The sequence below is a fragment of the Malus sylvestris genome, chromosome 16 (genome assembly GCF_916048215.2).
Source record: "Malus sylvestris chromosome 16, drMalSylv7.2, whole genome shotgun sequence".
Taxonomy (NCBI): Eukaryota; Viridiplantae; Streptophyta; class Magnoliopsida; order Rosales; family Rosaceae; genus Malus; species Malus sylvestris.
Genome location: NC_062275.1, coordinates 11,355,117 through 11,375,971, shown reverse-complemented (window position 1 = coordinate 11,375,971; position 20,855 = coordinate 11,355,117). Strand labels below are relative to the sequence as shown.

At 40.2% G+C, this 20,855-nt stretch overlaps 1 protein-coding gene and 1 long non-coding RNA gene across 3 annotated transcripts; both read left to right on the top strand.

The window, feature by feature from the left end:
- Positions 1–8,240: 8,240 nt before the first annotated feature.
- On the top strand, positions 8,241–9,673 carry LOC126609391 (uncharacterized). Of its 2 annotated transcripts, XR_007618133.1 has the most exons (3): positions 8,265–8,554; positions 9,100–9,251; positions 9,500–9,673. It is a non-coding gene; the product is annotated as an uncharacterized LOC126609391 (long non-coding RNA). The 2 variants fall into 2 exon arrangements; XR_007618132.1 differs by having other exon boundaries at positions 8,241–8,554; positions 9,100–9,673.
- A 4,926-nt stretch (positions 9,674–14,599) lies between these two features.
- LOC126609390 (peroxidase 29-like) lies at positions 14,600–16,381 on the top strand. Its single transcript, XM_050277327.1, has 3 exons — positions 14,600–15,009; positions 15,342–15,702; positions 15,815–16,381. The coding sequence occupies exons 1-3, from the start codon at positions 14,803–14,805 to the stop codon at positions 16,219–16,221; spliced, it is 975 nt and encodes a 324-aa protein (XP_050133284.1). The 5' UTR covers positions 14,600–14,802; the 3' UTR covers positions 16,222–16,381.
- Positions 16,382–20,855: the final 4,474 nt, after the last annotated feature.

The window sequence follows — 20,855 nt, the reverse complement described above, 5'->3', positions numbered from 1 at the left end:
CCAAGTTGAGGGTGAGTTGTTTGTCATTTTCACTTTGAATGTAGTTCTGGACTCGGAATGTTGCTTGCTCGAGCTCAACAGGGACAACCGCCTCTGTGCCAAAGGCAAGTGAGAATGGAGTTTCTCCTGTTGAAGTCCGATATGAAGTGCGATATGACCAAAGAACTTGGGGTACAAATTCTGGCCAACAGCCTTTAGCTTTGTCCAAGCTGGTTTTCAAAGTGCGCTTGATTATTTTGTTGATGGCCTCAACTTGTCCATTAGACTGGGGATGAGCTGGAGAGGCAAAGCATAAGTTGATGTTGAACTTAGAGCAGAACAACCTGAACCTCTTGTTGTCAAACTGTCGCCCATTGTCAGTGACTATCGCATTGGGAATGCCGAATCTACAAAGGATGTTCTTCCACACGAAGTCTTCTATCTTTGCCTCAGTAATGGTTGCCAAGGGTTCTACTTCGGCCCACTTTGTGAAGTAGTCCACTGCAACGACTGCGTAACAGACTTTGCCCTTCCCTGCCGGCATTGGGCCTATCAAATCAAGTCCCCACTGGGCGAAGGGCCAAGGGCTGATCATAGGAGGAAGAGGCTCTGGAGGGGAATGAGGAATAGTCGCATATCGTTGACATTTGTCACATGAGCGGGATACTTTGATGGCATCCTGGTGGAGTGTTGGCCAGTAATATCCTTGGCGAAAAGTCTTGTGTGCTAGGGACCGAGATCCAGCATGATCTCCACAGACTCCCTCATGTATTTCCCGAAGGACGATTTCCGCCTCGGCAGGCGTAAGACACCTTAAGTATGGCAGGCTAAAACCTCGCTTATAGAGTTGATCATTGATGATCAGGTAGCGGGTAGACTTGTATCGAATTTGCTTAGCCTGGACTTTATCATTTGGGAGGGTGCCATGAGCAAGGAAATTATAGATCGGGGTGATCCAACTATCCCCCTGTTGTAAGTTGCATACTTCTGCGGCCATGGTGCTTGGTGTTGCCAACAGTTCGACATGAATTTTTCTTCCAATCTTGTCTTCCACAGCCGAGGCGAGGTGAGCCAGGGCGTCTGCATGACTGTTTGCCGCTCGAGGAACTTGGGTGATCTGGTAGTGGAAGTGCTTGAGCAAAAGTTGTGTTTGCGCAAGATATGCTGCCATGGAGCTGTCCTTAGCATCAAAGTTGTTGGTAACCTGGTTGACCACCAATTGGGAGTCACTGAAAATATCAATTTGTTTAACCCCGAGGTGTTTGGCCAAACGTAATCCTGCTAGAAGGGCTTCATACTCGGCCTCATTATTTGATGCCTTGAATTTGAAACGAAGAGCATACTCCATTGCTACTTTGTCGGGTGTAGTCAAGACTAGTCCCGCTCCACAGCCCTGTTGGTTGGATGAGCCATCAACATACAGACTCCATGCTGGGGTTGTTGGTTCTATCTTCTGAGCTTCCGGGGGTAATGAAGCCACTGCTTCAGGTGTAGAAGCAATGTCAACCGGATATGTGAAGTCGGCAATGAAGTCTGCCACTGCTTGGCCCTTCTCAGCTGGCTTTGGTTGGTAGGAGATGTCAAACTCACCCAACGCTATTGCCCATTTGATCATTCGCCCTGAAGTGTCAGGACTTTGGAGTATCTGTCGAAGAGGATAATTGGTAAGCACGATGATGGAGTGCGCTTGGAAGTAAGGGCGGAGTTTTCGAGCAGACATGACCAATGCCAGAGCCAATTTCTCAATGTTAGAGTACCGTGTCTCCGCATCTTGTAAGGCTTTGCTAGCGTAGTAGACAGGTCGCTCAATATTCCCATCCTTTCGAATGAGAACGGAACTTACGGCTGAAGCTGATACCGATAGGTAGATAATGAGAATGTCTCCTACCTCGGGCTTGGAGAGTAGAGGGGCTTTACTCATGTACTCCTTGAGGTTTTTGAATGCCTCGGCACATTCATCAGTCCATGTAATGTACTTCCTACTTCCCTTAAGTGCTTTAAAAAAGGGAGCACATTTGTCTGTGGCCTTAGAAATGAACCTGGTTAAGGCTGCCACCTTACCAGTAAGGCTCTGGATGTCCTTTGAAGTTACCGGTTCCTTCATGTCGAGGATTGCTTTGATCTTCTCGGGATTAGCTTCAATGCCTCGTTGGCTAATCATGAAACCTAAGAATTTGCCAGAGCCTACGCCGAAGGCACATTTGTTGGGGTTTAACCTCATTCGATACCTCTTCAAAATAGTGAAAGTTTCAGATAGGTTGGTGATGTGTTGGTCAGCATGTTTGCTCTTGACTAACATATCATCAACGTAAACTTCCAAGCTCTTCCCAATCTGCTCGGCGAACATTGAGTTGACTAGTCTCTGATAAGTCGCTCCTGCATTCTTTAGGCCGAAAGGCATGACTTTATAGCAGTATAGTCCTATGTCGGTAGTGAAGGCTGTGTGTTCTTAATCCGAAGGGTTCATGAGGATTTGGTTGTATCCTGAGTAAGCATCCATGAAGCTCAGGAGTTCACACCCGGCCGTAGAGTCTATAAGTCTGTCAATAAGAGGAAGAGGGAAGCTATCTTTCGGACACCCTTTGTTTAGGTCGGTGTAGTCAACACACATTCTCCACAAGACCTTTTGAAGCAAAAGACTTTCTTTGGTCGGATTTTTCTTAACAAGGACCACATTTGCTACCCATGTCGGGTAATTGACTTCGCGGACAAAGCCTATGCCTTTGAGTTTTTCAACTTCTGCTTTCATTGCCTCGTATCGTTCAGCGTCATAAGATCTTCGCTTCTGTCTCACCGGCTTGATCTTGGGGTCAATACTCAAACGATGACAGATGACATCGGGAGAGATGCCTGGCATGTCCTCGTATGACCAGGCGAAGACTTCAGTGTTCTCTTTCAAAAAAGATATCAATGCTAACCGAAGGGGTGGTGACAATGTGGTGCCAATCTTCACCATGCGATCTGGATAATCTCTTGAGATAGGTACCTTCTCCAACTCTTCAGCAGGTTGGGCTTGCTGGGTGAAAGAGTCATCTCGAGGATCATCGGGTTGATTGTTGCTATCAGGAAGATCCAAGTTCGCTTCATCTAGGCTGGTCTTTGTGACTTGGTCATGTACAGACAGGGTTTCCTTGGGTCCGGGCAAGTGTTGTTGCTTAACTGAAGTGTTGTAACATGATCGTGCACTAAGCTGATCTCCTCTGATGTAGCCGTTGCCATGGGGGGTTGGAAATTTCATCAACAGCATATGCGTGGATACCATAGCCTTGAGATCATTGATGCCTGTGCGCCCAAAGATGACATTGTATGCCGTTGGGCAGTCAACCACTAGGAAGTTAGTGGTAATGGTAGCCGTGTAAGGGCCTGTACCAATAGTAAAGGGTAAATGTATGCTCCCTAAGGGTTGCACGATATCACCGGAGAAGCTTATCAGAGGAGAAATCGAGCGATCGAGCAAGTGTTCAGCTACACTGAGTGCCCTGAAAGCTTCGGCAAACATGATATTGACCGAAGCCCCTGTGTCTACGAGGATTCGTCGAACATCAAAGTTGGCTATGTGAGCCTCCACGATCAATGGGTCGTTATGAGGGTAGATGATGCCTCTTTCTTCCTCAGGGTAGAAACATATCGGATCCCAGTTAGGCTTTTGATACTTCCCTCCCCTGATGTCTTCCACGTGAAACACTTGGTGACCAGGCCTCAGAATTCGTTCACTGTTTTTCATGGCCCTATTGGAAGATTCAGATATGGGTGTGCCGCCGCTTATGGAATATATGACATTCACCTGGCGTTGGTTACGGTTATCCCTTTGAGGGTGAAGGAGGAATTGATCAATTTTTCCTTCTCGTGCCAAAGCTTCAATACGATCACGGAGGATGATACATTTCTCGCTATCATGGCCGTTATGCTCATGGTAGCAACAAAACATGCCCGCGTTATTCGGGGGCGTGTAATCTGGGTGCCTCGGCTTTGGCTTTGGTATCAGGTGAGCTATGCTGGGGTAAATGGCCGCGCATGTGGCATTCAAGGGCGTGTATGTCTCATACCTTGGGGTAGGGGGTATCTTGACGCGGGTTTGACCCACTGCATTGACTGCCTGGGGGCGAGCGTTATTGTGGCGATACCCTTGGTTATCGGGATAGTGTCCCTTACTCTTTTTACTGAAATGAGAATGGTGAGGATGGAAATCCTTCCTCTTGCCTTGAAATTGATATGTCTGTTGATTCGGAGAAGCATTATGCAAGGCATGGGGAGGTGCCACTGCTGTTTGGAAAGTCGAGGTCTTCTCATTTAGGTGAGTTTGGCTTTCACCTCCCACTTGTTGATAAAGGATGGTTGTAGGGGGTTTCTCCTGATATGTCTTTGCCTCGGCGGAGGCATGGTTATAAGCCTGCGCCATCACCTCAGAGTAAGTCTTCCAAGTATTGGCATTGATCATGTATTTAAAGAAACAATCACGTAGGCCTGCCGTGAAGGCTTTGAGGGCAGTCTTGTCGTCTGCCTCGGCACACCGGGAGTATTCATGGCTGAAGCGGCCAGCATACATACGTAATGACTCGTCTGGCTTCTGGCGGATAGTGTACAGGTCATCTGCAGAGTGCAAGCGATCGGTTTGGAAAATGTGTTGGGAAACAAATAGTTTCCTCAATTCCTCAAATGAGTCTACCGTCTCAGGTGTAAGACGACAATACCAATTTAGAGCTCCGCCAGAGAGGGTGGAGGGGAAGAGAAGACATCGCTCTTCGTCGGTGTGCATCCGGTATGCCATGGTGGACTCAAAGAGGTTAAGGTGCTCAACCGGGTCCTCTTTTCCAGTATAAAGTTGCAAGCCAAGCTTTTGCTTTGTCTTTGCTTGAAGGGGGGTGTTGAGGATCCTCCTTGTAAGAGGGCCAGGCCTGGGTTGGTTCCAGTCAGGTATTTCAGCCTGACGTTCAGCCTTCAACTTGTTTACTTCCTCAAGAAGTTGTAGGACAAGGGGGTCCTGAGCGGAGTTATGTGCCACTGGAGCTTTCTTTCGTAAATCTCCATCTCCTCTTGGAATTAGGAAGGTTTGATCAAGGGCATGTGATTTTTCTCTGGACTCGCTGTACTGGCTTCCAGGGTATGTCTGTCGGAACACCTCTGAGTCCCCTGTACCCTCATGTCTCTCTAGGACTTGTTGCCCCTTCCCCAAATTGGTGGCCGGCTCGGGCCGTGGCAGGGGACCGAGTCTCTCAGAAATCCTTGGGTCATTGATCTTTGAGCTTATATGGATGGAATTCTCTCGACGTTGCTTCAGGAAATCCCGACAATCGCGAAAGACGGCTTTCGATCCTTCTGCCCCTTCAGCAAAGAGGTGTCTCCCTCCACTTCTCATGGTTCGGGTCGAAGCAACTGGGTTAAGAGAAGCCTCCTGTTGATTATCAAGTCGAGGGGTAATCTGTTCCCTATCAGGGATATCTATGTCGAATGCATGTGACCCTCCATGTTGGAGGGCACCCAGTTGATGGTTGACTTCCACGGGGGCAACAAGCTCGCGTGTCTGAGCTTGCCTAGCTTCGTGGAGTGTCTCGAAGAGCTTCTCATATTGCTCCTGGAGGACCTCATTCCTCATTACTATCTTGTTGTTCTGAGCTTCCAACTCATCGACTTTAGCTTGAAGAAGAACTCGTTTTCCTTCCTTCTTTCGTTGTTTCGCACTATGTGCAAGGGGGGTGTCATTCTGTGTGCTGTGGCTTCCTTCGCTTCCCAAGTTGGAGAGGGATGCCTGATCAAAAGAAAGTGTACGAATGATAGAAACCAGCTTGACACAGCTGAAGAGAGTAGGAATAAGTGTCGTTTCCCACAGACGGCGCCAAATGTTGATGCACAAAATCAGCGAAGACTTTGGTACAACAGAAAGTGTCAGGTTTTATGACCTTCGCTTGGTTACTTCGGTCACTAGTGAGGATAAGTACGTAAATGAATAGAGACAGAGAAGCAAACACAGGATGTACGTGGTTCACCCAGATTGGCTACGTCCACGGAGTAGAGGAGTTCTTATTAGTAGTGAAGGGCTTACACAAGTACAAAGGATCAAGCTCTCAATTTAGTGAGTTCTTGTGAATGATTTAACACAAAATGGCATTAGGCAATATTGTGGGGGAATGACCCCTATTTATAGAAAAACTTGTAGCTTTGTCACATTGACATGTGTCATGTTATGATTGGTTCTTGATGTTGACACGTGCTGCGCTCTGATTGGCTTCTAATCTTGACACGTGTCGAGTAGTGATTGGCCTCCTGGTCGGAGGGGAACTCTTCTGGGTCCTTGACAGTATAGCGTTGGCCAAATGTTGATGCACAAAATCAGCGAAGACTTTGGTACAACAGAAAGTGTCAGGTTTTATGACCTTCGCTTGGTTACTTCGGTCACTAGTGAGGATAAGTACGTAAATGAATAGAGACAGAGAAGCAAACACAGGATGTACGTGGTTCACCCAGATTGGCTACGTCCACGGAGTAGAGGAGTTCTTATTAGTAGTGAAGGGCTTACACAAGTACAAAGGATCAAGCTCTCAATTTAGTGAGTTCTTGTGAATGATTTAACACAAAATGGCATTAGGCAATATTGTGGGGGAATGACCCCTATTTATAGAAAAACTTGTAGCTTTGTCACATTGACATGTGTCATGTTATGATTGGTTCTTGATGTTGACACGTGCTGCGCTCTGATTGGCTTCTAATCTTGACACGTGTCGAGTAGTGATTGCCCTCCTGGTCGGAGGGGAACTCTTCTGGGTCCTTGACAGTATAGCGTTGGCCGGTGCTCGGTAGTTTCGGGATTGGTCAAGTATGGTACAAACACATTATATCATCATTTACATAAATCAAGGAACTTCTAGTCCTTATTTAATAGCCTATGAATTGAGATTCTCATGGCCTTTAATTAAGTTGTGGCACTTCGGCTCTTCAAACTTAAGGTACTCATCAAGGAACCTCATGTCCAATCTTGAGGATCTAGGGACTTCATTCCTAATCTTTTTGCATCATGGAACTTCAGGTCTAATCATTTTATGTGATGAGGATCAAGAAACTTCAGGTTCTAATATGATCAATGAACTTTGGGTCCAGTATATACTAATCGTAACAAAAAGAAGTATAATAAATAAATTAAAGTTATATGCGGTAATTCCATCCATGGTAAATAAATTGCTTTTAAGTAACTAAAGCTTGTGACAAGGGCTTTGATTCAGCACCATTTACATAAATATCAAAACTTTAAAGCAAATGGTAATAATTCTACCCACTGTAGATAAACAGAACTTGTGATAGGGCTTTAAACCAACACCATGCACATAAATATACCAAAACAAAAAATGCAATGATTAAGTTCTCATCTTTTGCTTTTTCTTTTTCTTAGTCTGCCACTTCTTTTGTTTGATTCTTTTTATTTTTATTTCACAGTTCTGAAGTCATTTTGGTTACTCAGAAAATAATAGTAACAATAAGTTTCAATTGGTGTTCCTCCTCCGGTGAGTTTCGAAAGAGTCGAAACGGTTTCCCTAAGTTTTGGAGTCAAAAGTGTCTACAACTTATGAGAAGATTAAACTGTTACATTTACCTCAAATTTTAGTATGATATGGATAAGAGGATACCAAACAACTTTTATGAAGAAACAATTTCAATTTGAGCTACCAAAATGGAGTTTTGGTACTCATAAGGTGCCTGTCTAATTTTCTGCGGAAATTAGAAACTGGTTTGGTATTTCAGGCATCTGCGATGATCGCACCGTTGGCATTTTTTGAAAATTTGATATGTTGTAAGTACTTGGCGGACGAACAACTTTGAAGAAGAAAGTATTTCGATCTAAGGTCTGCAAGTTAGAGTTTCGAGGTTATTTACATGGTTGTCAGATTCTATACGAATTTTGAGTCTGTACCCTTTTGCTTCTGCAAAAGATGATATATAGTCATACAACAATATATATATATATATATATAGTTACTTCAAGAAAATTAATAGTACATAGATTTTAAGATGAAATGAAAAGATTTTCTTATCTGTGAGATTTCAACCGATAGAGGTGTACATGATTTGTGGCAATATGCTTTCCACTGACACGAGAGCTTCTTTTGCTGATAACGTATTGTAAAATTAACGCTATGTGTAGTGGAATGAATGAAACAATACACAAAATTTACGAGGTTCCTCTAGGTAGCGTTTGGTATGGGACGGGATGGAATGCAATAGGACGAGGCGTTCCGTCCCACGTTTAGTATGCCAAAAACTGGTGGAACGTGTTTTGGCCGAATTTTGGTTCCGCCTCACTCCCCCTGGAACGACTCGTTTCACCTCCGTGGAACACAAATTTATAACATTTTAAGACAAAAACACCCCTTATCTTTATCAATATTTACACCATCCAAAAAAACAAACCCTAAAATTCCATCTTCTTCGTTCCATCTTCTCTGCCTGCTGCTGCCTTTTCCCGTAGCCTTCCTCCTCATCCTTTCCCGTAGCAGCTGCATCTCCAGGTTCGATCTTGATCTTCTCCCGTAGCCGCTGCATCTCCAGGTTTGATCTCAATCTTCTCCCGTAGCCGCTGCATCTCCAGGTTTGTTTTCTTGATTTTTCCATGAAAAATTTCAATTTTCTGGGAAAATAGGATGATTATGAGAAAATAAGTTAGTTTTCTTGGTTTCTTTGGTTTAACTTGTGCTTGGGAAAATGAACAAAGTTTGATTTTTAAGGTTTATTACGATTCTGGTTTGTAAAGAATTGGATCTGGTTTCGAGCTGTGCGATTTAGTGGGTTCGGTTGTGAGCTTGGCTTTGTATGATGGAAAAAGCTGGTTCTTTAATCTGGATCTTCCTCCTTTTATTCTTTCTAAGTTGAATTTTAGTACTTCAAAGTTTTTGATAATTTTTTGAATTTGAGTTTCTGGGTTGCTCTTAAATTGGAGCTTTTGTGTTAGATATTTTGGTTTTTTCCCCCTTTATTTTCTGATGCAAGCACTGTTCCATTCATGCAATTTTGGCTTCTGAAACTGGGTATTCTGCAAAATTTCATAAATTTATCAATTGGGTTGTTCTTCTTTTGTGATTTCGAGAATTGGGTATTTAGTGATTGCACATTGTCATGGTTTTTTCACTATTTCAGAAGCAATTGATTGAGTTGGATGTGATGCTGTTGGAGCTGCAAATCGTTGAGTCTTCAGAGTGAGCGAGTTTGCAGATCCATTTTGTTTTGATTCTTATATAGTGTGATAATATTTTGGGTTAGATGTTTTTTGAAGTGGATTTGAAGCAAAGGTGAGAGAATGCGATAAGCGAAGTCTTTCTTTTTTTGCTTAAATGCTTTAGATTTGGTGGAAAGAATTTGCTTCCTGAAGTTGAAATGCTTTGCTGTATTAGTTGGAGTTATAGTTGTGCAGCAACAGTCTCTAAGGATTTCGTTGTTGGCTAACTATTTAAGGCTTTCATCTTCTGTTTCGTGCAACTTTGAAGAGGATTCGAGGTGGGTTTTTGATTACTCTGTAAAATTGTAATTGTGGTTGTAGATGAACACATTGTGATGTGCTAGTTGGGGAGTTGGAGAATCAAACCGTAGATGGAGGGCAAGTGGTTGTGCAAGAAGAAGTCTTCTGAGAAGAGCTCTGGAGAAACTTGTATAAATAACAAACACCTCTATGTAATTCATTCATTGGTCAAGGAATACAATCTTTAATTATTCACTTTCTCTCTCTAAATTCTCTGCCATTGTTTTTCGTTTTGCTTCTTCTGCTATGTCTTCAGTCAAGAAATGACATAACATATATCATGGCATAACATATCTTTAGCCATGTGCTATTGTAAAAAATATATCATAGATAAGCATGTATGTGTTCAAATATGAACGAGTTCATAAAAAAAAAAAAAGTCCCGTCCCGTCCAGTACGTATCAAACGCAGAACAGAACAACCGTCTCGTTCCATCTTGTGTGTACCAAACATAACATGAAACCTCTGTTCCATCCCGAACAACCGTTCCGTTCCATCCTGAGCGTACCAAACATAACATGGAATCTCTGTTTTGTCTCGTCCAATCCCGTCTGCGTACCAAACGGTACGCTACAATCATTGTGACTGGAGTACGTCATCTGGGCAGCAGTGATGCTTTTATTTATAATCTAAAATAATAAGATTACAAAGACAACTCTTTCTATTATCTCTTATCTTATTCCTCTCTTCTTTCTTCCCCTCTCAGCCGTATGGCTTTTTGTTTCTCTCTCTCTATCTGCTCTCCTCCTCATCAATTTTGTAGGCAAAACTTTAAACAAAGTTGCGGTGGGAGGACTGTAGAATAGGATGAGTGGCATTGTAGTGGGTTGGCCATCCACACATTAAATGGCTTATAATATTACATCAGCTTCGGCTTTTATGGCCCGATTTATGCCTTTTGACTTGCTTTTCCATCATCCCCTGATCTACATCAATAATTTGATAGTATTGCATTTTTTTTTTCTTCGCTTAAAATGAGCTTGGAGTTTTTGTAATTTTTTTTTACTGAAAATTTGATATTAACCCTTGAAACTATATTTTCCTCTACTAAAACCTATCTCTTTTTGTTTTTTTTGAATAAAGTCCATTGACTAGCCTCCAACTAAACAAATTCTTTAATTAAGTTTGACTTTTTAAATTGTGTATTTTTCGAATGCCTAAACTACCCTATTAATACTTGGATGAAATTTTTGGATCAGTTACTTGTTTTATCCATTTAATTAATTTTATATATTTTACAAAATAATTCATGCCATTCATTGTATATTCCATGTATTAACTTTCAAATTGTTATAACGTGCCAATTGAAAAATAATAATACTAATTTCATAATTGTGTGCATTAAATATATAAGTTAATTTACCAACCAGCACAAGAATAAACCTAAAATAGCTTCGGCTAATACTCCAATCCCTAATACACAAAACAAAAGCGATATGTTCTGTGCAATTTTTACCTACAAAATAGTCTAATTTACCTATTCCATCAAACCAAAATTTAAAGGGTCTAATTTACTTCCAAAATGGTCTAATTTACCTACTTGATTTATGTGCATTAGATTAAAAGTTTATTTAATTGCGTACCAGCACAAACCCACAACATTCGAACATTATCTAATATCACTAATTTTTTTTTTGGAATAGGTAAATTAATTTGAATGTAGGTAAATTAGTATAGTATTTTATAAGTAGGTAAATTAATTTAAATGTAGGTAAATTAGTATAATTTTTGTATGTAGGTAATTACATGATTCAAAATGCAGGTAAATTAGTATAATATTTTATAAGTAGGTAAATTAATTTGTATGTAGGTAATTACATGATTCAAACAATATTATTTTTTCCGTACAAGATATGTCTTTTCTTTTTTAATTTGGTAAATTAATTTATATATGTCACTAATATTTATGATACAAGAAAGGTAACATATCCATATGGATTTAATTGCTCATCATAATTAGGATGAGTAATAACATTTATTGACCAAATTAGGATTTTGTGGCATAAGTTGTAAATGTATTGTAATAGTTGGTCATATATTTGTCTACATGGTAGACTATTTGAAATTTGGGTTTTATTTGAATGTTTAAATTTAGGTGGGTTTTTATTTAAAAATTAGGAGTTTCAAGGGCTTATATCTAAAGAAACTTTTTTTTTATATATATTTAGAATCCAAAAATAGAGCTCCCATGCATGTCTTTTAGCGCTTTGTAACAAAAAACAATGATTATAAAAATAAAAATAAAATCCCTATATCTATTTAGTGTCTCCTATGTTTTATTAGTCACTTTTTGAGCTTCAAATTTTCTAACTATATTTTATCAAATCCTAAAAAAATAAATATGAAATATATAATTGGAGACCTTTCGTTACAAGTTTTGTACCCTTTCATTTTGTGCTGAAACATGTTTCAACACAAAAGCTAAGGTTGAACATCATGAGTTTGGCATAAAAAATTCAAGTGTTTTTCAGTATGGAAGCTGTTGCCCTCCTTTGGTAGATTGGACTTACTGCCAACGGAATAAAACTACAAGGAAAAAAAAAAACTATTGAGATGAAACTGAAAACTCAAGTAAACTAAAAGAACCATATTAATACAATTTTGCCTGAAAACAATAAAGATTTTTGGAGGAAGTTAGATATCTACTTACAAGTTAGAGAGACAATTGCTTTGCACTACTCATATATATGGGTGTGTGTGAGAGAGATGGAGAAATTTTCAAGTAAATTAGATGCTACAATAATTGGTGAACAAGTGAAGCCTTCTGTGATGAAAAAGGCTCAAAACGCCTGAATATGACTTGTCAGCCTTCATAAATAGATAAAAAGCTAACATGGCTCCATAATGATGCGTTAGGTTAATTTCAGGAATTATTAGCGATAAAATTGATTCAAAAACACCTTTTAGCTTTCAAAAATGATAAATGCAGCTAAGTTAATTATATACAAGTAGTGGATTGCTCTAGTGGTTAGGATCTTCCTCTTTAACCTACTGTGTCCCGAGTTCAAAACCTTCATTCTCGCTTCAGTGTAGTTTAGAGTAAGATATCGCTTATAATATTTTAGTACTCAGAAGTTTATATTCGGAGTAAGTAAGAGATTACATTCCAGGACACAGAAATTATATCTCTGATAGATTTTATAGTTAATTAGGGTTAACAAGTGAAGCCTTCCTCAAAACACCCTGAATATGACTTGCTAGACTTCATAAATGGATACACAGCCAACTGTTGGGTCCAAACCCCACATTTTGCAGTGCTCGGTCTATTCTTCTGATCAGTTGCGGTTGACATGCATTTTCTATGAAAACCACCCAAAAACCAAGTCGGTGAAAGTAGATCAAAGAAGAAGAAGATCTACACGGTAAAAGTTTCAGCCTCATGACATTCTTGCTGACTCCGAGAGCTAGCGGTGCTGCTAGGGTCAGTCTCAGCCGCATTCACTATCTATTTTCTCGTCTCGACACGTTACTATTTTGATCCTTGCATTCTTGATACAGAGAAGTTTGTAAATGTATTCAGATTACTCTTATCACGTTGTATATCTTTCTACTCAAGTAACTTGTTATATATAATAGTGATGAGCGACGGTATTGATATATACGACTTTTAAAGTAAATTAAAAAAAACAAATATACATGTCATAATTTGAGTGAAATAATAATACCACATGATAGTGTTACGAGTACACTAAAAATGCTTTCATGAATGCAGTTGAGTAATTTTAAGACCATGACTTGCACAAAAACATATAGGTTTTCATGATTCTTGTTTCATTACCGTGGTAGTTGCAAGTCGTTTTCGAAACCAAGAGGGACCAAACTATACAGAGTCTACAATTGATTTCACCTTTTGGGTGTCGGTTTTGATTTTTTAGTTTTGATCTAACATGTATATATAGAAATGCCGAGAGGCAGGGAGCATTAATTCCTCAATCCAATAATTAAATTTACAAGATCATAAATGTACAAAAAATTGTGGGGATTTAGATATGAATTTGTGATCAATTATCAAGGGCATTACATGTTTGATTTTGACAAAGCAAAATAATCCAAGTTTGTGGGAACCATGCTAACTTAATTTCCTGGTATTGAGAAGCATATGATGAATTGGGCAAGTGCTCTTCAAAGTTGTTCTTCTCTAGTGCTAAGATCTTCAGGTCTAGTCAACCACCAAACTTATCTTCGCCTTTTTTATTCAAGCACTCACGTCGAACCCTAAGGCCTGAATTTTGAAAGGGATCGAACCTTGACCTATGTTTAGCTTGTGCTATTTCAGTAAAATTTTCTACTAATTAGTAATTACCATCAACGATAAAGCTTTCTACGAATTACTATGAACGAGGAAGTATATCATTAGCTAGCCATATGGTAAAAAGGTGGGATGTAGTTGGTTTCGTTATGATTACTACCGGTTAGTGTTTTGTAAAAAAAAATATTGTTCCATTTCTTACATGTAAAGAGACATTTATCTTTAATTCATATAAAGATAGATGAGCAATTCACCATTTTATATTCCAATTAATGTAATTCATCATAATTACAACAAGAAAAGTTTTTGCACCCATATCATGTCATAATTTGTTCACATGAAGGAATGACGCTTTACATCCAAGGAGCCAACTATCTTTCGTTAAAAAAAAAATTGAACTGATGAAAACTAAAAATCTATGATATGAAATTTACATCAAGAAAGAAAATTCAGTGTCAAACTACAAGTAGACTTCTAGCATTTACTTTACAAGATGAGCTGACGCTGGAAAAGGATAAACTGTTCATCCGGTCGATGCCATGCAATGTATTAAAAGCCATTATTTGGCGTGGCAAAAACCATTTGACAGAAATATTTGATATCCCTGTCATATTTGAAAACCCCCTCTTGTTTTGGTAATTTGCAAACCCTTTAATTTAAAAGGTTTCCAATTTTCATCACTGTTCTTATAATACCTTTTTTTTTCACACCTGCTTGTAATTAGCAGCTATTAAATTCCTAGACATGGTCCAATATCCTAATAGATAGGATGTTAAGTTATCACCCGTGCGTTTCGGGAAACTCGCTCTCTCTTGAATTATTGTAATATTTTTAAAGTCCTACAAGTTCATAATTGCATCAACATATGAAAGAAAAAAAAATAAAGAAATATTTGATCTCTCTCTCTCTCTCTCTCTCTCTCTCTCTCTCTCTCTCTCTCTCTCTCTCTCTCTCTCTCTCTCTCTCTTTAAGTTCAACTACTGGCTACTGGGGGTGCCAGACAGACACAGTTCTGAGTTTTCAAACGGTCGGTCACAGCAGCAGTGATTTAATAGTACTGCAGCCAATCATCACAATGAATCTGAGAGCTATAGTTGTAGGAATATCTCTGTTTGTTTTCAGCATTTGGGTTGAAGGGCAAGGCCTTTCTTATAATTTCTATGAGAATTCATGCCCACAAGTTGAAGCCATAGTTAGAGCTGCCATCCAGCCTACTTTTCTCACTGATCCTACTTCTCCTGCTGCTTTTCTGAGGCTCATGTTCCATGATTGCCAAGTTCAGGTAATCTCCCTCCAATTTTATTTTATACACACACATATATGTAGACGATTAAACAAAAAAGATGACTCTTCTCGAGACGTCTACTAACGTTTCTGAACTCCCTTACATTGCAGTCAACCATGTCTCTGTTTAAGAATTTTACTTGATTCCCTTTCTAAAAAATGTGTATATAATATATCAATTTTGGCAATTGAGACATTGGTTCCAAAAATGGGGGCTGATGTGCATGCTTTAAAAAAAGTAACTTTGGTATTATATATTTTATTTTTCAGCTTATCATGTCTGAGTTCAGTTATTTGCTCAATAAGTAATGCTTGACAATGTAATTGCAGGGCTGTGATGCTTCAATTCTTGTGGATCCGAATGCGAACATTGTGCCATCAGAGATGGCCGCAGGGAAAAACTTCGGCATCCGAAAGAGGGAGTCGATAAACATTCTTAAATCAATGGTTGAATTACAATGTCCCCAACAGGTATCTTGTGCTGACATTCTTGTGTTGGCGGCTCGAGAAGCTGTGGTTGTGTCAGGAGGGCCACAAATAAAGGTTGCTTTGGGAAGGAGAGATTCCCCTTTTGCTCCAAGCTACAAGCTTGCAGATTCTTTGCTTCCTTCTCCCACTATTGGAGTTGATGGCATGCTTCAATTATTTGCAAAAAAAGGAATGACAGTTGAAGAATCTGTGGCCATCATGGGTATTAGCCTTCTTTCTTTCAAGAAACCGAAATGTCAAATTTGAGAGACTAGTTAATTACAATTAGGTTTCTGCCTCTCGTTACATGACTACAGAGTGTTGCGTTTCTGCAGGTGCGCACACGCTAGGAGTCACGCACTGTTTGAACATCCTAAATCGTCTAAACCAAGCAGACGAAGGCGGCCAAGTACAAGGCATGACACCTGGGTTTGAAGCGTTCTTAAGGCTCAACTGTCCACAAGGTTCTTTGACATCAAATACAAGCTTTGTTCTTAATGATCCCACAACACTTACATTTGACAACCACTACTACAATAATGTAATTGGAGGCCATGGGGTTCTTAGAATTGATGCTGAAATGGTAATGGACCCGCGCACGGCTATGGTTGTCGAGCGTTTCGCTGCGAATCAGGATGATTTCTTTCAGGCATTTTCTTCTGCCTTTGTCAAGCTCTCCAACTCAGGTGTTTTAACTGGGAATCAAGGCGTTGTTAGAAAGAGTTGCAATGCAATAGACTGAAGAGTCAGATGCGTTTGTAAATTGCCATACCATTTTTACCGTATATTTCGGTTTATTACTGTTACTTATTTACATGAATCGATTCATGTTGATTGTTGAATGCGAATCTTCAGTGTTTATTCAAACTTCAGATCAAGAAGATATATTTCTTATTTATCAATACATTCGCTAATAGTCTATTTTTTTTTCTCTGTCTCTAACTTTCTGTTCTGTTCTGATTAAATACGATCCATTTAAGCCTACTAGCAACAAAGGTCCAACAAAGATACGGTTTCCATCATTAAGTCTACTAGCAGTAACAATAAATGGAGAAAATTATTATGGTACTGGAATAATATTACGTGGTATAACAAATTTACGAGATATAATATAACAAATTCAAATTTTTTGGGTTAAATTTAGCCTTTTGACGAGACAATTTATGTGCCTTAAGTATAGTTTGGGGGTGCTACTTAGTATTACGGTCTAGTGGTATTTCTCTTCACTTGTAAGTGAGAGGTCTTATGTTCGATCATCGCCAAAGGCGAATTTGAATCATATTATTATGACTAATCCAATGTGATACTTAGTCAACTCCCTCTCCCCCTTAGTTTACATACTATCGTTTGTTAAAAAAAAAGAAGTGTAGTTTGTGGGTATTTCTTAGACAAAAAATGTTACATTTCACCGTGATAAAATACCTTTCATGACCAATTCCATTTTCGATAGAAGAAGTTTTACTACTAAAGATACCTTTTTTTATATACTTTTTATTTTATTTTAAGTGTTTGTGTTGAGTTTGAAACCCTGGGTTTGGGCCGAGTTGGTTGACAACCCAGAAAGAAGGTTGTAAGTCTCGGCCCAGTAATGTAATGCTGGTAGCGTGGCCGGGACTTAGACTGTCACGCCCCGATCCCGACATACGTACAGGATCGACACGTGACGTTACCAAGTACTCGTATATCTAACATACCCAGCCTTCGGGATACTGACAAAGCATAACTCAAGCTTCGAATTGCGTATTGATTTTTGTTAGATTGCTTACGTACCCTCCGACGAGATCAAGCCATTCGTAGTTCACAATTTGTTAAACTCTGAATTTTTCGTAAAACACTTCCTAGCAGAAAACATAGAGTACCACACTACACATCAACCATAAGCCAAACAAGAGTTGTCATCTTGCAATTCACACACACATATGCTTTCCAACACCATTCCACAATCACGTCAATTAATAACTCATACAATACACCAAAATGCAGGGCTAGAGTGACACAGTTCGGTCAAAGCCTACATCTCTGAAGAATGTGATTTCGGACCACTCAACGAAATCCAACAACATCGGGTTCCGGACCACTCAACAGAACCAAAATACCAAGTGGGATTCTGGACCACCTAACGAAATCCAAACCAGGATACAATTTCGGACCACTCATCGGAATCGCGGAGTAGAAGGGATTCGGACCTCTCAACGAAATCACAGAGCACGAGGGATTTCAGATCACTCAATGGAATCTTGACGAAGCAGGGAACCAGACTATTCAATGAAACCCCAACAGAACCCAGTTCTGAACCACTCATCGGAGCCGAGTAGAGGTCCAAGAAAAATATCAATGACTCAAAAAAGCAAGACATGAATCAAAGTACTTAATTTAGAACAGCTCAATGAAACGAGGTATGAAACAAGCTTTGAAGCAACGAACCCTATGACAATAGGTTACAGGTCCACTACTAGCCCTCACATTTCATCAAACAATTCAACATGCATTTCAAATCACATTTCACAAATATTTCCAATGCATAAGTCAAATCATATTTCATAATATTAGATTGATGGCTAATTATTAAAAATCACATTTTAATAGAAAACACATTTATAAAACCAAGTCATATCCACAAAGGATACTAAATACGAAATCAAGGTAATAACCATGTTTGTACCATACTTGACCAATCCCGAAACTACTGAGCACCGGTCAACGTTATACCGTCAAGGACCCAGAAAAGTTTCCCTCCAACCAGGAGGCCAATCACAGCGCGACACGTGCCGACATCAAAAGCCAATCATAGCGCGACACGTGTCAACATCAGAAGCCAATCATAACACGACATGTGTCAATGTCAGAATGAAACTAAAAACTCTCTTCTATAAATAGAGATCATTCTCTCACAATATTTCCTAATGTCATTTGTACTAAATCATTCACTAGTACTCATTAAAGGAGAGCTTGAACCTATGTACTTGTGTAAACCCTTCACAATTAATGAGAACTCCTCTACTCTGTGGACGTAGCCAATCTGGGTGAACCATGTACATCTTGTGTTTGCTTCCCTATCTCTATTCATTTACATACTTATCCACACTAATGACCGGAGCAATCTAGCGAAGGTCACAAACTTAACACTTTCTGTTGTACCAAAGTCCTCACTGATTTTGTGCATCAACATTTGGCCCCATTTGTGGGAACAACACTTATTCCCACTCTCTTCAACTTTGTCAAGCTGGTTTCCACCATTCGTACACACTCTTTTGACCAAGCATCCCTCTCCAACATGGGGAGTGAAGGAAGCCACAGCACACAGAATGACACCCCTATTGCACCTAGTGCGAAGCAACGAAAGAAGGAAGGAAAGAGGGTTGCTTTTCAAGTTAAAGTCGATGAGTTAGAAGCTCAGAACAACAAGATATCAATGAAGAATGAGGTCCTCCAAGAGCAGTATGAGAAGCTCTTTGAGACGCTCCACGAAACTAGGCGTACTCAAACACGCGAGCTTGTTGCCCCTGTAGACATCAACCATCATCTGGGTGACCCCCAACACGGAGGGTCACCTTCCTTCGACATGGGTATCCCTGATGAAGAGCGAGCTAATCATTAAAACATTGATCAACATGAGACTTTTCTTAACCCAGTTGCTTCGACTCGAAGTAAGAGAAGTGAAGGAAGACACCTCATTGCAAAAGGGTTGGAAGGATCGAAAGCCGTTTATTGTGACTGCCAAGACTTCCTAAAGTAACGTCGAGAGAATCCCTTCCACATATGCTCGAAGATCAATGACCCAATGGTTTCTGAAAGACTCAGTCCCCTCCTACGACCCAGCCCAGCTGCCAATCTAGGGAAGGAACGACAGGTCCCAGAGGAACATGAAGGTATATGGGATTCTGAGGTATTCTGACAGACTCGCCCTAGAAGTCAGTATGGCGAGTCCAAGGAAAAATCACACGCCTTTGCACAAACTTTCTTACTTCCAAGAGGCGATGTAGACTTACGAAAGAAAATCTTAGTGGTACATGACTCCACTCAAGACCCCCTAGTCCTACAGCTCATTGAGGAAGTAAACAAGTTGAAGGCCGAACGTCAGGCCGAGATACCTAATTGGAACCAACCTAGGCATGGCCCTCTTACAAGGAGGATCCTCAACACCCCCCTCCAAGCAAAGACAAAGCACAAGCTGGGCTTGCAACTCTATACTGGAAATGAGGACCCGATTGAACACTTTAACCTCTTTGATTCCACCATGGCATATCGGATGCACACCAACGAAGAGTGATGTCCTCTTTTCCCCTCCGCCCTCTCTAGCGGAGCTCTAAACTGGTATTGCCATCTTCCACCTGAGACAGTAGACTCATTTGAGGAACTGAGGAAACTGTTTGTCTCTCAACACATATTCTAGACCGATCACTTGCATTCTACAGATGACTTGTACACTATTCGCCAGAAGCCGGATGAGTCACTACGAGAGTATGTCGGTAAATTCAACCATGAGTATTCTCGCTGCGCTGAGGCAGATGACAAGACCGCCCTTAAGGCCTTCACGGCAGGCCTACGTGATTGGTTCTTCAAGTACATGATCAATGCCAACACTTGGAAGACTTACTCTGAGGTGATGGCACATGTTTACAACTATGCCTCCGTCGAAGCAAGGACATACCAAGGGAACCCCCATATGGTTAACCCCAATCAATAAGTGGGAAGTGGAAGTCAAGTTCTACCAAGTGAGGAGATATTGGCCATTCAGACACCCATTGCATCGTCTTCTGCCTCATTTAGCTACTCGCTAAGTCACCAAACGTATCTGTCTCTTGGTAAGAGGAAGGATTTTTACTCTCAACAAGCCCATTACAACAAGAGGGATAAAAGTTCGTATCAAGACAACTAGGGGTGAACGTACCGTCGACTATTATAACTATGAGGCCAAGCTTCACTCTTTCAAAGTGGAAGACTAGGTACTGAAGGAAATGCTATTATAAGAAGGCATACACATTACAAATGTTTTGACTCTCAACCGTTTGAGATCTTTTGTCACACAAGCCATTTGGTAAATATTTAAAGAAGAGGGAATTCAGACAACTTCTTCTGACTCTTTTGCATTCCTAGCACTGGAACACTTGGTCTACGCTGACCTACCCTTATACTCCAACTCAGAGCTTCAACATGCGTACTTTGACACAAAGTATGTGATACTAAGTGTTACAACCAACATGGTTCACATATCAAAAGCATGGATCTCTTCATGCAAAACAAAACATTCATAAGCATCACTCATATCAATCAACATAAACATCACACATTCCAACACATTCATACATAAACATCATACATTCCAACACATTAATACATAAACATTATACATTCCAACACATCCATACATAAGCC